Source organism: Carassius carassius, chromosome 37 (genome assembly GCF_963082965.1).
Source record: "Carassius carassius chromosome 37, fCarCar2.1, whole genome shotgun sequence".
NCBI classification, from domain to species: Eukaryota; Metazoa; Chordata; class Actinopteri; order Cypriniformes; family Cyprinidae; genus Carassius; species Carassius carassius.
The window spans coordinates 7,976,186-7,990,324 of record NC_081791.1 but is presented as its reverse complement, the minus strand read 5'-3'; the positions used below and the strand labels follow the sequence as shown (position 1 = coordinate 7,990,324).

At 39.0% G+C, this 14,139-nt stretch overlaps 1 protein-coding gene across 2 annotated transcripts in view; it reads right to left on the bottom strand.

Annotated features, from left to right (window-relative positions):
* The window catches only part of tead3a (TEA domain family member 3 a), a 57,805-nt gene that overhangs the window by 16,333 nt on the left and 27,333 nt on the right, over nucleotides 1–14,139 (bottom strand). For both annotated transcript variants that reach the window (XM_059527284.1, XM_059527283.1), the window contains exon 3: nucleotides 36–100. In XM_059527284.1, coding sequence (XP_059383267.1) covers nucleotides 36–100 — 65 coding nt within the window. The remainder of the gene's footprint in view (nucleotides 1–35; nucleotides 101–14,139) is intronic.

The window sequence follows — 14,139 nt, the reverse complement described above, 5'->3', positions numbered from 1 at the left end:
ATCCAAACAAGTGTTAATAGAAACTGTCACATTACCTGCTTGCGTGTGCGGGTTTTTCCAGTCCGCAATTTTATGTATCTTGCTATCAGCTCATTACGACCTGGAAAGGCATCAATAAGAAACACAAGATTAGTATAAATGCAAAAATACACAATGCTGACTTACGCACATAGCATCAGTGGAGCATCAGTAATATTAATAACGATGAAGTTGAAAATTGCTTTGATATAAAAACATTTAAGACTTCATATCTTAATGTTGATAAATAGTTTTTCCTTTGCAGTAGCTTAACTGGTAGAGCACTGCACTCCCAACTAGTGTTGCTTTCGTCAATGAAAATTATGACTTAATATCGTCGTCAACAAACCTTTATCATGTGACGAAAACAAGACGGAAGGTAAATGCTGGTACTTCTACTATATTGACTGGGTTAAATGGAATTTCATTATTAAAAAGAGACTAAAATACAATTTTCATAGACTAAAACTAGACTAAAATACTAATGGATAATTCTGACTAAAATAAGACTAAAATGCTCAGATTTTTAGTTGACTGAAACTGGACTAGACTAAAAAAGGGTACGAACATGACAAAAAAAAATGTAATAAATAAAAACACTAAAATGACAGCGTCACACAAAGAATAGACTCAAACTAAAATTAAAACAGGCCGCAAAAAACAACACTACACCCAACAAAAGGTCATGGGTTCAGTCCCCCCCCAAAAACCATTAACTGCTACAATGTTTCGTTACGTGACTCCCAAATGAATAAATACTAATATTTTCCTCGTCACATGTATTTAACACTTTTAAATAAAGCTGGTGGGAGAGAAGACTCCTATACACAGAAAAGCACATGGAATTGCCTTTACCAGCAATATCACAGAAGGGTGTAAAGTCTCCTATGAGACCATTAGTTTATTAATAGACCATTGAAAGACAAGGCTTGTGAGAGTTGAGTCAGGTGGTATGGGTGGTGACACCATGTGTCAGGACGTTGACCAATCAAGTTGCTTTGAGTGGACAAATGTTTTCTTAAAAAGAGCAAGTTATTAAACAAGTACAGTAATAAATGGGTTGTTGTAATGGCATTAGAATTATGATATTGGAAAAAAGGGAAGGAAACCAATGAAGATGTGTGAGGAGATAAATTGAGGTAGAGAGATAAAGAGGATTTCATTTCATTCGGTTTATAAAGAGTTGACCTTGTGAACAGCTGTGCAAAGTTTCAACTGTGAATCTGTCTTGACACCCCCACCTCCCAAAGGAATCCCACTCACTGACAGCCGGACCACCTGAACCCAACACAGGAAACCCTGCTCCATTACTGCAAGCCATATAACGCCAGGGACTCGTATACAAGCATGTTGCCAGCAAACAACATGTTTGGACATTGTGAATGTGCAAACAAGTGAAAAGGTCTGTGATAAGACAACCCAAATATAAATAAAGCAGCATGCTCCTCTACATGCTGCAGAACATGCCAGAATTTAGGTAACAGATTCAGTTGTTTTTTGGGCATTTATATTTCTACAAGGATCAGCGGGTGCTGAAATCATGTTAAATGCATGCTCGCTTTTTATTTTCAAAATGGCTGACATTCAGTGTTGAGGGGAGGGAAAGGGGGCACAGTCACACATTTGGGGGGCATGACCGCAAATGCCCCCCACTTCCCTTGGCGCTGACTCGGTTGGAGAGTTTAGATGATGTGAGCGTTTAATAATAATGATGTGATATGAGAGATGTGCAGGGTTTTGTCACACCAACTAGAGCAAATTAGAGCCTCTTCTGTTTAATTTAATTATCTATTACTGATGAAATGACAACATATGCGGATGTCAAACAGGATTAACCATTCAGACAGCCTTGGTGAGAGAGAAACATCCAGACAGTGAAAGACAGAACACATGCAAAAGAGAAGGCAAACATCTTCTGTTCCAGACATACAAAGGAGACTGTTAGAGAGACAAAGAGACAGAGTCTGGCTCATTTCCCTGCGATGTTTTATTTCACAATGCGTTTTCTGGTGTTTTGACCAACGTGAATTACGGTAGATGCTTTTACCATGCGCATGTTTGATATATTTGTTTCCCGGCAAAGAAATAATAATAATAATTACAAAATAATAAAATCAAGAGCCAGATAACGTAAACTGTTAATACTGGCTATTGTAATATCAGCATCAGGTAAGATTACTCACGTTCATTTACTCACGTTTTAATTGCAGATGTAACTTTATGAAAATTAAACATGGTTTTAGCCTACTACTAACTACAAAAAAAAAAAAAAAAAACACATTAACATGGTTTTGCTATACTAGCCATTTAATATTTAGCATTTATTGTGTAATACTACTAAAGGTAATCAATCCGAATGACTATCGCGCGTGATCTCTGTGACGCCCAGATGCACAAAACAGACCCTCCCACCTCTGTAATAAACACGGAGATGTTAGTCCCGTCCAAATTGTGTGACCGCCATTTAACTCATGCAGTGCAACACATCTCCTTCACATAGAGTTGATCAGGTTGTTGATTGTGGCCTGTGGGATGTTGGCAGGGCCGTAGCCATTTCTATCTATATAGCCTACCAGTCAACAGTTTTTGAACAGTAGGATTTTTAGTGTTTTTAAAGAAGTCTCTTCTGTTCACCAAGCCTGCATTTATCTGAAATATTTTTACTATTTTAAATAACTGTTTTCTATTTGAAAATATTTTACAATGTAATTTATTCCTGTGATCAAAGCTGTATTTTCAGCATCATTACTCCAGTCTTCAGTGTCACATCCTTCAGAAAACATTCTGATATTACTCCGGATCCTTGCCTGTGCTTGCTGAATGATGTCTCTTCTTTGAACCTTGGCACAGTGGACAAAAGGATTCTTTTTTCGGGTTTCACTGCTGCAAAGAAATCAATAATCGCACTTTGGTGGGACCCTAAGGCGGACATCTCAAGACTGTGGTTACTGAATATGCAAACAAATAGTTACGATGGAATGCTCCTTAGCTAAATTTAATAAAGCTAAACCAAGAATGGTACAGGCCTGGCAAAGAGCTGTTAAGTCTGTTGGAGACCTGTTCTTTAGGTAGTGAGATGTAGATGTATCTCCTTAGAACTGTGAAGAATATTACTATGTCATCTAAAGTATTCATCTTCTATGCAAGTAGTGCTAACAGAATTTGTTCTTATCTTTGTTTTGTTCAGTTTGGACTGATTTTCATTTATTTATTATTGTTATTTTTGTCTGTGTGTGTGTATGTGTGTGTTCTTTTGAAAATTGAATAAAAAGTAAATAATTAAAAAAATCATTCTAATATGATGATTTGCTGATGATCAATATTTAAAACAGATGAGTAAATTTTTTTTCAGTATCCTTTGATGAATAGAAGGATCCAAAGATCAGCATTTACATGAAATAAAAAGCTTTTGCAGCATTATATACTATTCCATTCATTTTTGGAAAATAAATCATAGAAATTAATACTTTTCTTTAGCAAGGATTCTTTAAACTGATCAGAAGTGATGATAAAGATATTTAAAAAAAATATTTATATATCAGATAAATGCTGATCTTCTGAACAAGTTATATTCAGCTGTTTTCAACATTATCATACGGTAAGTTTATTTATTTATTTTTTTGAGCAGCAAATCAGAATATCAGAATTTGTTTGACTTGAGTAATGATACAAAAAAAATCAGCTTTGAAATCTCAATAAATTACATTTTGAAATATATTCAAATAGAAAACAGTTATTTAGAATAGGCTAGTAAAAAAAATTCAAAAGTTTATTGTTTTGCTGTACATTGGATCAAATAAATGCAGACTTGGTGAACAGAAGAGACTTCTTTAAAAAAAATTAACAAGCTTACTGTTCAAAAACTTTTGACTGGTAGTGGACACTATAGGCAACTTTAATGTTTCTCTCATTTCTAGCTTTTAATTGGCTTAGAAATCTATAACTGCAGGACAATTGTAAATAATAATGATTTTATCACATAATAAAGCAGAAATAGTTTTTATACTGTAATAATAGCATTGTTCATATACTTTATTTATCACCTGCTGGAGATGACTTGAAAAACCAAAAATTGTCCCAATCGTATGTTTAATGTCTTCGTATTTACAAAAGTTTCTGTTTTTCTGTGGTAACAACTGTTTTCATACAGCGATAGCTGGACCCTGTTGCCCATATTAGGAGTTTCCTGATATGACTTTCTGCGCGAGAGCGCCATCTGGCTTCGAGTATGAATGAAACACACACTAATAAGAGTGTTTAGCGCTCCGTCTTCTGGGTCCGAATAAAATATAGTTCATGTGCAGACTATCCTGTCTCATTGAGTTTAAATCTTTATTTATTCACACCAGCTCTTGAAAACCTATATACGAACACACTTGACCTGGAAAGTGGGGAGGGGCGAATTTCCGTGATATTACAAGTAGGAGGGGGGGCGTCCCCCACATCCCCCGCATAATCTACACCCCTGGATGTTGGTCCACTCCTATTCAATGGATGTGTGAAGTTGCTGGATATTGGCAGGAACTGGAACAGGCTGTCTTATACGCCGATCCAGAGCATCCCAAACATGCTCAGTGGGTGACATGTCCAATCCACAGCGTTGACATCAGCTAACCGCTCACCCACACAACCCAAACAATATCTGCCATCTGCCCTGTATGGGATTCATCCGTGAAGAGAACACCTCTCAAAAGTGCCAGATGCCATTGAATGTGAGCATTTGACCACTCAAGTCGGTTATGATGACAAACTGCAGTCAGGTCGTGACCCCAATGAGGACGACGAGCATGCAGATGAGCTTCTCTGAGACGGTTTCTGACAGTTTGTGCAGACATTCTTTGGTTATGCAAACCGATTGTTGCAGCAGTTGTCCGAGTGGCTGGTATCAGACGATCATAGAGGTGAAGATGCTGGATGTGGAGGTCCTGGGCTGGTGTGGTTACACGTGGTCTGCGGTTGTGAGGCCGGTTGGATGTACTGCCAAATTATCTGAAACGCCTTTGGTAGAGAAATTAATATTCAATTCAGGGGAAACAGCTCGGGTGGACATTCCTGCAGGCAGCATCCCAATTACACATTCACTCAAAACTTATGGCATTTGCTGTGTAATAAAACTGCACATTTTAGAGTGGCCTTTTATTGTGGCCAGCCTAAGGCACACCTGTACAATAATCACACTTATCAGCATCTTGATATGCCACACCTGTGAGGTGGATGGATTATCTCCGCAAAGGAGAGGTGCTCACTAACACAGATTTAGACAGATTTGTGAACAATATTTGAGAAAATAAGGCCTTTTGTGTACATAGAAAGAGTCTTAGATCTTTGAGTTCAGCTCATGAAAAATGGGGGCAAAAACAAAAGTGTTGCATTTATAATTTTGTTCAGTGTAAATGGTGTTTTATTATTATATTTGTTCATTCAATTTCTTGAATGCTCCTGCTAAATACACCTATTATACCTAAAAATAAAACAATGTTTGTTTTATATGTAAATTGTGTACAACCCGAATTCCGGAAAAGTTGGGACGTTTTTTTAATTTTAATAAAATGAAAACTAAAGGAATTTCAAATCACATGAGCCAATATTTTACTCACAATAGAACATAGATAACGTAGCAAATGTTTAAACTGAGAAATTTTACACTTTTATCCACTTAATTAGCTCATTTAAAATTAAATGCCTGCTACAGGTCTCAAAAAAGTTGGCACGGGGGCAACAAATGGCTAAAAAAGCAAGCAGTTTTGAAAAGATTCAGCTGGGAGAACATCTAGTGATTAATTAAGTTAATTGATATCAGGTCTGTAACATGATTAGCTATAAAAGCTTTGTCTTAGAGAAGCAGAGTCTCTCAGAAGTAAAGATGGGCAGAGGCTCTCCAATATGTGAAAGACTGCGTAAAAAAATTGTGGAAAACTTTAAAAACAATGTTCCTCAACGTCAAATTGCAAAGGCTTTGCAAATCTCATCATCTACAGTGCATAACATCATCAAAAGATTCAGAGAAACTGGAGAAATCTCTGTGCGTAAGGGACAAGGCCGGAGACCTTTATTGGATGCCCGTGGTCTTCGGGCTCTCAGACGACCCTGCATCACTCATCGGCATGATTGTGTCAATGACATTACTAAATGGGCCCAGGAATACTTTCAGAAACCACTGTTGGTAAACACAATCCGCCGTGCCATCAGCAGATGCCAACTAAAGCTCTATCATGCAAAAAGGAAGCCATAAGTGAACATGGTCCAGAAGCGCCGTCATGTCCTGTGGGCCAAGGCTCATTTAAAATGGACTATTTCAAAGTGGAATAGTGTTTTATGGTCAGACGAGTCCAAATTTGACATTCTTGTTGGAAATCACGGACGCCGTGTCCTCCGGGCTAAAGAGGAGGGAGACCTTCCAGCATGTTATCAGCGTTCAGTTCAAAAGCCAGCATCTCTGATGTTATGGGGGTGCATAAGTGCATACGGTATGGGCAGCTTGCATGTTTTGGAAGGCTCTGTGAATGCTGAAAGGTATATAAAGGTTTTAGAGCAACATATGCTTCCCTCCAAACAACGTCTATTTCAGGGAAGGCCTTGTTTATTTCAGCAGGACAATGCAAAACCACATACTGCAGCTATAACAACAGCATGGCTTCGTCGTAGAAGAGTCCGGGTGCTAACCTGGCCTGCCTGCAGTCCAGATCTTTCACCTATAGAGAACATTTGGCGCATCATTAAACGAAAAATACGTCAAAGACGACCACGAACTCTTCAGCAGCTGGAAATCTATATAAGGCAAGAATGGGACCAAATTCCAACAGCAAAACTGCAGCAACTCATAGCCTCAATGCCCAGACGTCTTCAAACTGTTTTGAAAAGAAAAGGAGATGCTACACCATGGTAAACATGCCCCGTCCCAACTATTTTGAGACCTGTAGCAGAAATCAAAATTGAAATGAGCTCATTTTGTGCATAAAATTGTAAACTTTCTCAGTTTAAACATTTGCTATGTTATCTATGTTCTATTGTGAATAAAATATTGGCTCATGTGATTTGAAAGTCTTTTAGTTTTCATTTTATTCAAATTTAAAAAACGTCCCAACTTTTCCGGAACTCGGGTTGTATTTATAATATTTATCTTTGTACTTATTTTTTAATAACAAAGATAAAATAATTTTTAACATTTGAAAAATATCTTTGTGTATTTTAGCCTAAATATCCGTCATTCTTTTTTATATTTACTGATCAGCGTGTTATGTTTCTGTTACCCCTTACGGCTCCAACAAAGTTTTGTTCCGTCCTCCATGCTGTGTTGTTGGGAAACCACTAACAGAAATACTGAAAAGATAATAATGATACGAATTCTAATAATAAGAACTATAAAACACACCCTTTAAGGATTACTAAGGATTAATGAGCTGCTGGATTCATGAATATCAATCAGGTTTTGTGCATTCGCTCAAACTGATTTGCTGAAATCAAAACAGGGACGATAATAGCGCCAGCCAATGAGATTGCCGTTTGCGCATTAACCTCACCCACTACCGGAAAACCCGTCTGTTCTTAAAAGCTGAAGACTTCCGTAGGAACGCCGCTATTTTGACAGGAAAATACAACAAAGAATATTGTTTAAATGTAGCACGTCAATTCTCTCTCTCTCTCTCTCTCTCTCTCTCCGTCTCTGCATGTGTGAGAGAGAAAGTGATGGTGATTTGTGCTCCTCCACACTAGAGTTTATGGTACATTAAATACAGGTGCACATCCATTGAAATGAACTGAAAAAAAGCAGAGATCGCTGGACGGAGAGTGAAACTCTGAACCCCTCAGTCAGAGAGTGTTGGCGAGTGAAAATATATCTGTGTTAAACTTATACTTAGCCTCCAGCTAACACACAGGCGAGTAAAATCTGAGAATTTATTAGCCATTGGCTAATATTAGAGATCATTTAGTCGCCAGAATGAAGATTTAGTCACATATGTAGAGGGTTGGCATCCCTAGTACTTACCACACATTTTACAAGATTAGATGTTTGTCAGTGGTGCTGATTTGCAACCTTATGATTATTAGCTCAATTCTAAGGGGCAATGTTGTCCAATTCTGCTCTCGAAAGGTCAGCGTCCTGCAGATCTCCTACACAAGAGAAGTTTCTAGAAATCCTGAAGACCTTGATTAGCTGGTTCAGGTGTGATCTCTGCAGGGTAGTTACCCTCCAGGAGCAGGACTGGACCCCCTGCCATAGGTTATCTCATTTATCATTTTATTGTAAAGAGCTTTAAATGCCCCTTTGCATCTGAAATGCACCCTTCATGTTCTGTGTGCAAAGCCTGCAGACTTTACTATGCAGAAATACATCACCAAAATATGAAATAGAACAGGGTTCAGCCCTGGATTAGGAGGAGGACTGTAGAGCTGAGACCATTTGGGATAGGACGGGGTAGACAAGTTCGGTCCCAGAGAGCCTCTGACCTGCAGCGGTTAGCTCCAACCCTGAAAAAAAGATCTTACCTGCCTATAGCCTTAGTAATCCTGAAAACAGAACAGCTTGTTCAGGTGTGTTTGATAAGGGTTGGAGCTAAACTCTACAGGACAGTGGCTTTCTAGGACCAAGCTTGCCTAACCTGGGACAGGGTCTATGCCCCACCCTTTCAATTAATTGTAATAATAATAATTTGTTACATTTATATAGCGCTTTTCTCGGTAGTCAAAGCACTTTACATAAAGGGGGGGGGGGGGGGGTCTCCTCAACCACCAACAGTGTACAGCATCCACTTTGATGATGTGACAGCACCCATACTGCGCCAGAACACCCACCACACCAGCTTATTGATGGAGAGGAGACAGAGTGATGAAGCCAATCAGTGTATGGGGGTGATTAGGAGGCCATGATGGTCAGAGGCCAATGGGCAAATTTGTCCAGGATGCCCTACTCTTTTTTGAAGGACATCCTGGAAATTTTTAATGACCACAGAGAATCAGGACCTCAGTTTAACATCTCATCTGAAGAATTGTGCTTTATACAGTGTAGTGTCCCTGTCACTATACTGAGGTGTTAGGACCCACACAGATTGCTGGGTGAGCAGCTCCTGCTGGTCTCACTAACATCTCTTCCAACAGCAACCTATGCCGCGTTTCCACCTAAATTACCCGGAACATTTGTACCAGGAACTTTTTTCCCCCCAGACCTTTTGCTTCCTGCGTTTCCACCGCGGTGTAAAGTACCGGGAAGATTAGGCAAATAGACTGGTGACGTAGGTCTGCGCGCGTTTCTCAATACAAATTACGCTGATTTTGAACATGCATCCTTGGTAGTTCAGACATTGTGCATTCGACTCGTGAGTGTGATGTCCACGACGACGTAAATCCGGTAAATCTGCAAACAGCAACGTACTTGATAACATCAGTCAGCTCGGAATTGGCTACTGCTATTTTCCTCTCTGTATATTTACAATAACACAAAATTGGATATCAAATACCACTGCCTCCTTTCGTTTTCATTTAAACATAATAACAGCTGCAGAAATGAACTTAGTTCAGGGATATGTGTATATATACACAATTAAATTAAATATTATATACATTTTACTTTTTTATTTTCATTTTAACATCTAGATAAATTGTCGATAAGATAACCTGTTAGATTTACCCAAAATGAATAATATTTTATGTTTAACCACTAAAGAGACATCAAAGCCAGCTGCACATATCAGAAGGTCTAGCCGAGGAGAGGCTGCTCTCGGCAGATACATGAGGACACCGTCTCCGAGATAGGCAAAACACATTTTTAAGCGCTGACTTCATAAATAAACCACAGATTTGAGGTTTAAACAACTACATTCTCGTCTGAAATACTTTTAAAATTACATTTCATGACACAATAACAGTAATATTTTGAAAATGATCCGAATAAATGGTGGTTGAACTCAACCAATGCTGTCTGAACTCAACCAATCAGGATGTTTAGTGCCCAAGTCCCGCCCCGAAAGTTCCGGAACTTTGAAAAAGTACCACCTCGCCAGCAGGGACTTTCTGAGTGGCATTCTTTTTACCCTGAACTTTATTTAGTTCCTGGTTCCCGCGGTGGAAACACACCAAGTAACAGGCCAAGTTCCTGGGTAAAGTTCCTGCGGTGGAAATGCGGCACTAGTTTTCTCAGGAGGTCCCCCATCCAGGTTCTGACCAGGCTCAACCCTGATTAGATTCAGTGGGCAACCTGTCTTGGGCTACAGGGTGATATGGCTGCTGTAATAGTAGAATGCTGTATAATAGAATAGTAGAATCGTAAAATGTTGGGCAGAATTTAAAGGGATAGTTCACCCAAAAATGACAATTATGTCATTAATAACTCACCCTCATGTCGTTCCAAACCAGTAAGACCTCCATTTATCTTCGGAACACAGTTTAAGATATTTTAGATTTAGTCCGAGAGCTCTCACTCCCTCCATTGAAACTGTGTGTACGGTATACTGTCCATGTCCAGAAAGGTAAGAAAAACATCATCAAAGTAGTCCATGTGACATCAGAGGGTCAGTTAGAATTTTTTGAAGGATCGAAAATACATTTTGTATTTAATTAATTACTCCAGGATATTGGTTTGTTTGAACTCAGAGGAAGTGTCAGCCACATTAAAAAAGTTAACAGCTTAAGTCATTTGCGGATTAATGCATATTGGAGACGCGAACCGTTTAAAACGATTCAGTTCGATTTGGTGAACTGTTTCAAAAAGATCTGGTTACATCGAATGATTTGTTCGCGAACCGGATATGACAAACTGCTTTGTTTTGAACTGTCTTACAACAGACACGGAAGAGAAGACTGTTGTAGAATAAAGTCGTAGTTTTTGCTATTTTGGGACTTCAAAAAATTCTAACTGACCCTCTGATGTCACATGGACTACTTTGATGATGTTTTTCTTACCTTTCTGAACATGGACAGTATACTGTACACACAGCTTCAATGGAGGGACAAAGAGCTCTCGGACTTAATCTAAAATATCTTAAACTGTGTTCCAAAAATAAACGGAGGTCTTTCGCGTTTGGAACAACATCAGGGTAAGTTATTAATGACATAATTTTGCAAATTGGGCGAACTAACCCTTTAATCAAGTCGTTTCAAGTTGTTGAAGCGGTAGCCCAGTGGTTAACATTCTTTTAAGTACCTCAGACATGTTGATGCTACTTGGCCACACAGGAGATTTAGTTATCAATTCAGTCTGCATTGTGTCCCTGTACCTTGTCCTCTTAACTTTCTGCCTGATTATAAAAATATAAAAAAAGATTAAAACAGAAGTCTACCAGGCAAAGCTTACAGAAAAGCAAACCCAAACCTCCAACAAGGGCTCTTTACAACAACCCTCAGAGTACAAAGAGTAACTCTTTTCATCCCATTGAAAGCAAAAATTGTACACCTGCCTTTTTTTTTCAGGAGATTTAAAGGCTGACCGTTCCACTGACACAGTGCTGAGTATTAAAAGGGCCAGTTAAACATCCACTTCATATCAACGTCTGCATAAATACTCCTGCAGATCTCACTGAGACTGTCCCAATGGAAAGTGCTGATTTGCTCCCAGATTCCTCTAAACTACGTCCAGGAAAAGCAGGAGTGAAATGAAACCTGTTTGCACACATTTATCCCCCCCAAAAAAACTCTCCTTAATTGATTTGGCCTATTCTCCTTTCCTGAAATCAGAACAGACAACTTGTCCTGCAGCTGGAATAAGCATGTGAGACAGATAGCTTCAGCCATTGAACAGTGTTTACATATGTTTTGGGCCATATTGACAGGTATGTGAAGGTGAACCAAGGCTTGAGCTCTCATTTTCAGTTATATTTGCCCTGTTGACATAACCATTTGGAAGCGCTAAACTAATTGCAATGTCTTTTGGACTTGCCCTCTTGGTCAATTGTCAAGAAGTCTGTAGAAAGCAAGCAGTGAGGATGATGATTAGCACCTTGTCTCTTCTGGTTTCCCTCTCTTTAATGGACCATTTTTCACCTTTACAGTTTCCTCCCAAAGTTTACCCTGGTTAACCCTCCATCCCACCAGATGTGTATGTTTATTGAACAAAACCACCTGCATTTTAACAGCTTTCCCACAACCCACCTGCTAACTTTGGCCCACAGTAAAAGACTGGAAACTTACAGTCAAAGGAAAGACCAAACCAAACCAATGGCCAATCAAAAACAGGTTCCATGCCATTTAAATGAGTTTCTCACAAAACTAGTGCCAGTCTATTGGCATCATATATTGTTATTTTTCATCTCATGATTCTCAGACAATAGAGGTCGACGATATATCGGTCCGCCGATATATCGGGACGATATTTGTCATTTTTTAATATATCGGCATCGGGCGATATCCGTGTTTAGTAGCGCCGATTTAAAGTCAGGCACGTCGGCGGGCAGCCCCGTGTTATTGGTGCGGTGGAAAGTGCTGCTGCTGCAGCATGTGAAGCACCCCAAGCCAAAAGTTTTGGAAGATTCAACAACAGTCCTGGGAGATAAAGGTAGTCAGAGAATTTCACTCTGTAAATGGGGTGGAGAAGTTGACAGCTCTAACAAACACTGCAGCGTGACGTTACCAAAGTAAACTGTCTCTGACGTTACTCCGCCCCGCTCACAGACAGCAGCGTGCTCGGAGAGACAGCTGTGCTGGAGGTGCCCAGAACCTTGAATGACATTTGTTCGGAAGCATGGTTTGATGCAGACAATAACCAGTTTTCCATCCAACTCATTTGTATTTAGGGATGTCAATATTCGATAATTTCCATTATCGATCGTCGTTTAAATTAATGATCAATTAATTACCTTAATGCTGCAAAATGCGTCTGCAGCGGTATTATTATTATGTGCAAAAGCCACTTGGAAAAAAAGCTTTCTCACCCGAATTAAAGGGGTTTTAGTCTGAATAAAATGCTAGTAGCAGGACTATAAAATGAATAGATGTGATTATGATCATTTGATAAAATGAAGAGAGCGCGCCATACGTTGGAGATCATTTTACTTTGTTGACTGTTTCCCGTCAAGGAGACCGCTGAATAGGGCTGTCGCGATAACCGCAAAATTGTAATACCGCGCTATTGACAAGCAAACCGCAGAGGAAAGATAGCAACCGCAGAAACCGCGGCAACCGCAGTGTTCAGGTTTTTTTTTTTTTTTTTTTATGAGGCAGTGGCCTTATTGGTTTTTTTTCAATTTGTCACTGTGCATTCAATGTTAAATAAATTATATTAATGATACAATATGGTCACGACTGTAATTTTCTCGTGAGCCGTTGTAGCTTTATGGTGCTTCGTTTTGAATAGGCTGGCTGAAACGATGGGAGGCGCTCGATCTCGTCCCAAAACCTAATGTCACGTGTCCAGTTTGGGAACATTTTGGCTTTCAACCCAATGAAAAGGACGAGCCAGCGAATATAGATGAGCCGATATGCAAAAAATGTTTGTGTGACACTGCAATACATCTAATTTGAGGTCATCGGGACATTCTAAAATGCTTAACGGGAAAAACGCTTAATGTGGTTTAATGTACCAATACAGTGATATTAACAGACCAAACTCACTAAACATCATATTAATAAAGTATATTATCTACAAAAAATCAGATGATCCCTGAATATGAATTCAACGCGTTTAATAACACGTTAAGCCCTTTCCTCCCATAGAAAACCATAAGGCTTAACGTGTTATTAAACGACTTGCATTCATATTCAGGGATCATCTGTTTTTTGTTTTGTTTTTTGTACATTGTATACTACTTTATTAGTATAATGTTTAGTGAGTTTGGTTTTTAAAAATCACTGTCTTAGTACATTAAGCCACATTAAGCGTTTTCTTATAACGGTTTTCTATGGGAGGAAAAGGCTTAACGTGTTATTAAACGAGTTGCATTCATATTCAGGGCTCATCTGATTTTTTATAGATAGTATACTTTATTAGTATGATTTTTAGTGAGTTTGGTCTGTTAATATCACTGTCTTAGTACATTAAGCCATGTTAAGCGTTTTAGAGTGTCCCCTGTCATCCAGCGCAGCTGCCCCCTCAAGCATCAGATCGCGCAGCAACATCAAAAAGAACAGCTGTGACCGGCCGACAGTTAGGAGTAGCTGAAGCCTTTGCGAAATCTGTAAAATACAGCCGTGAAA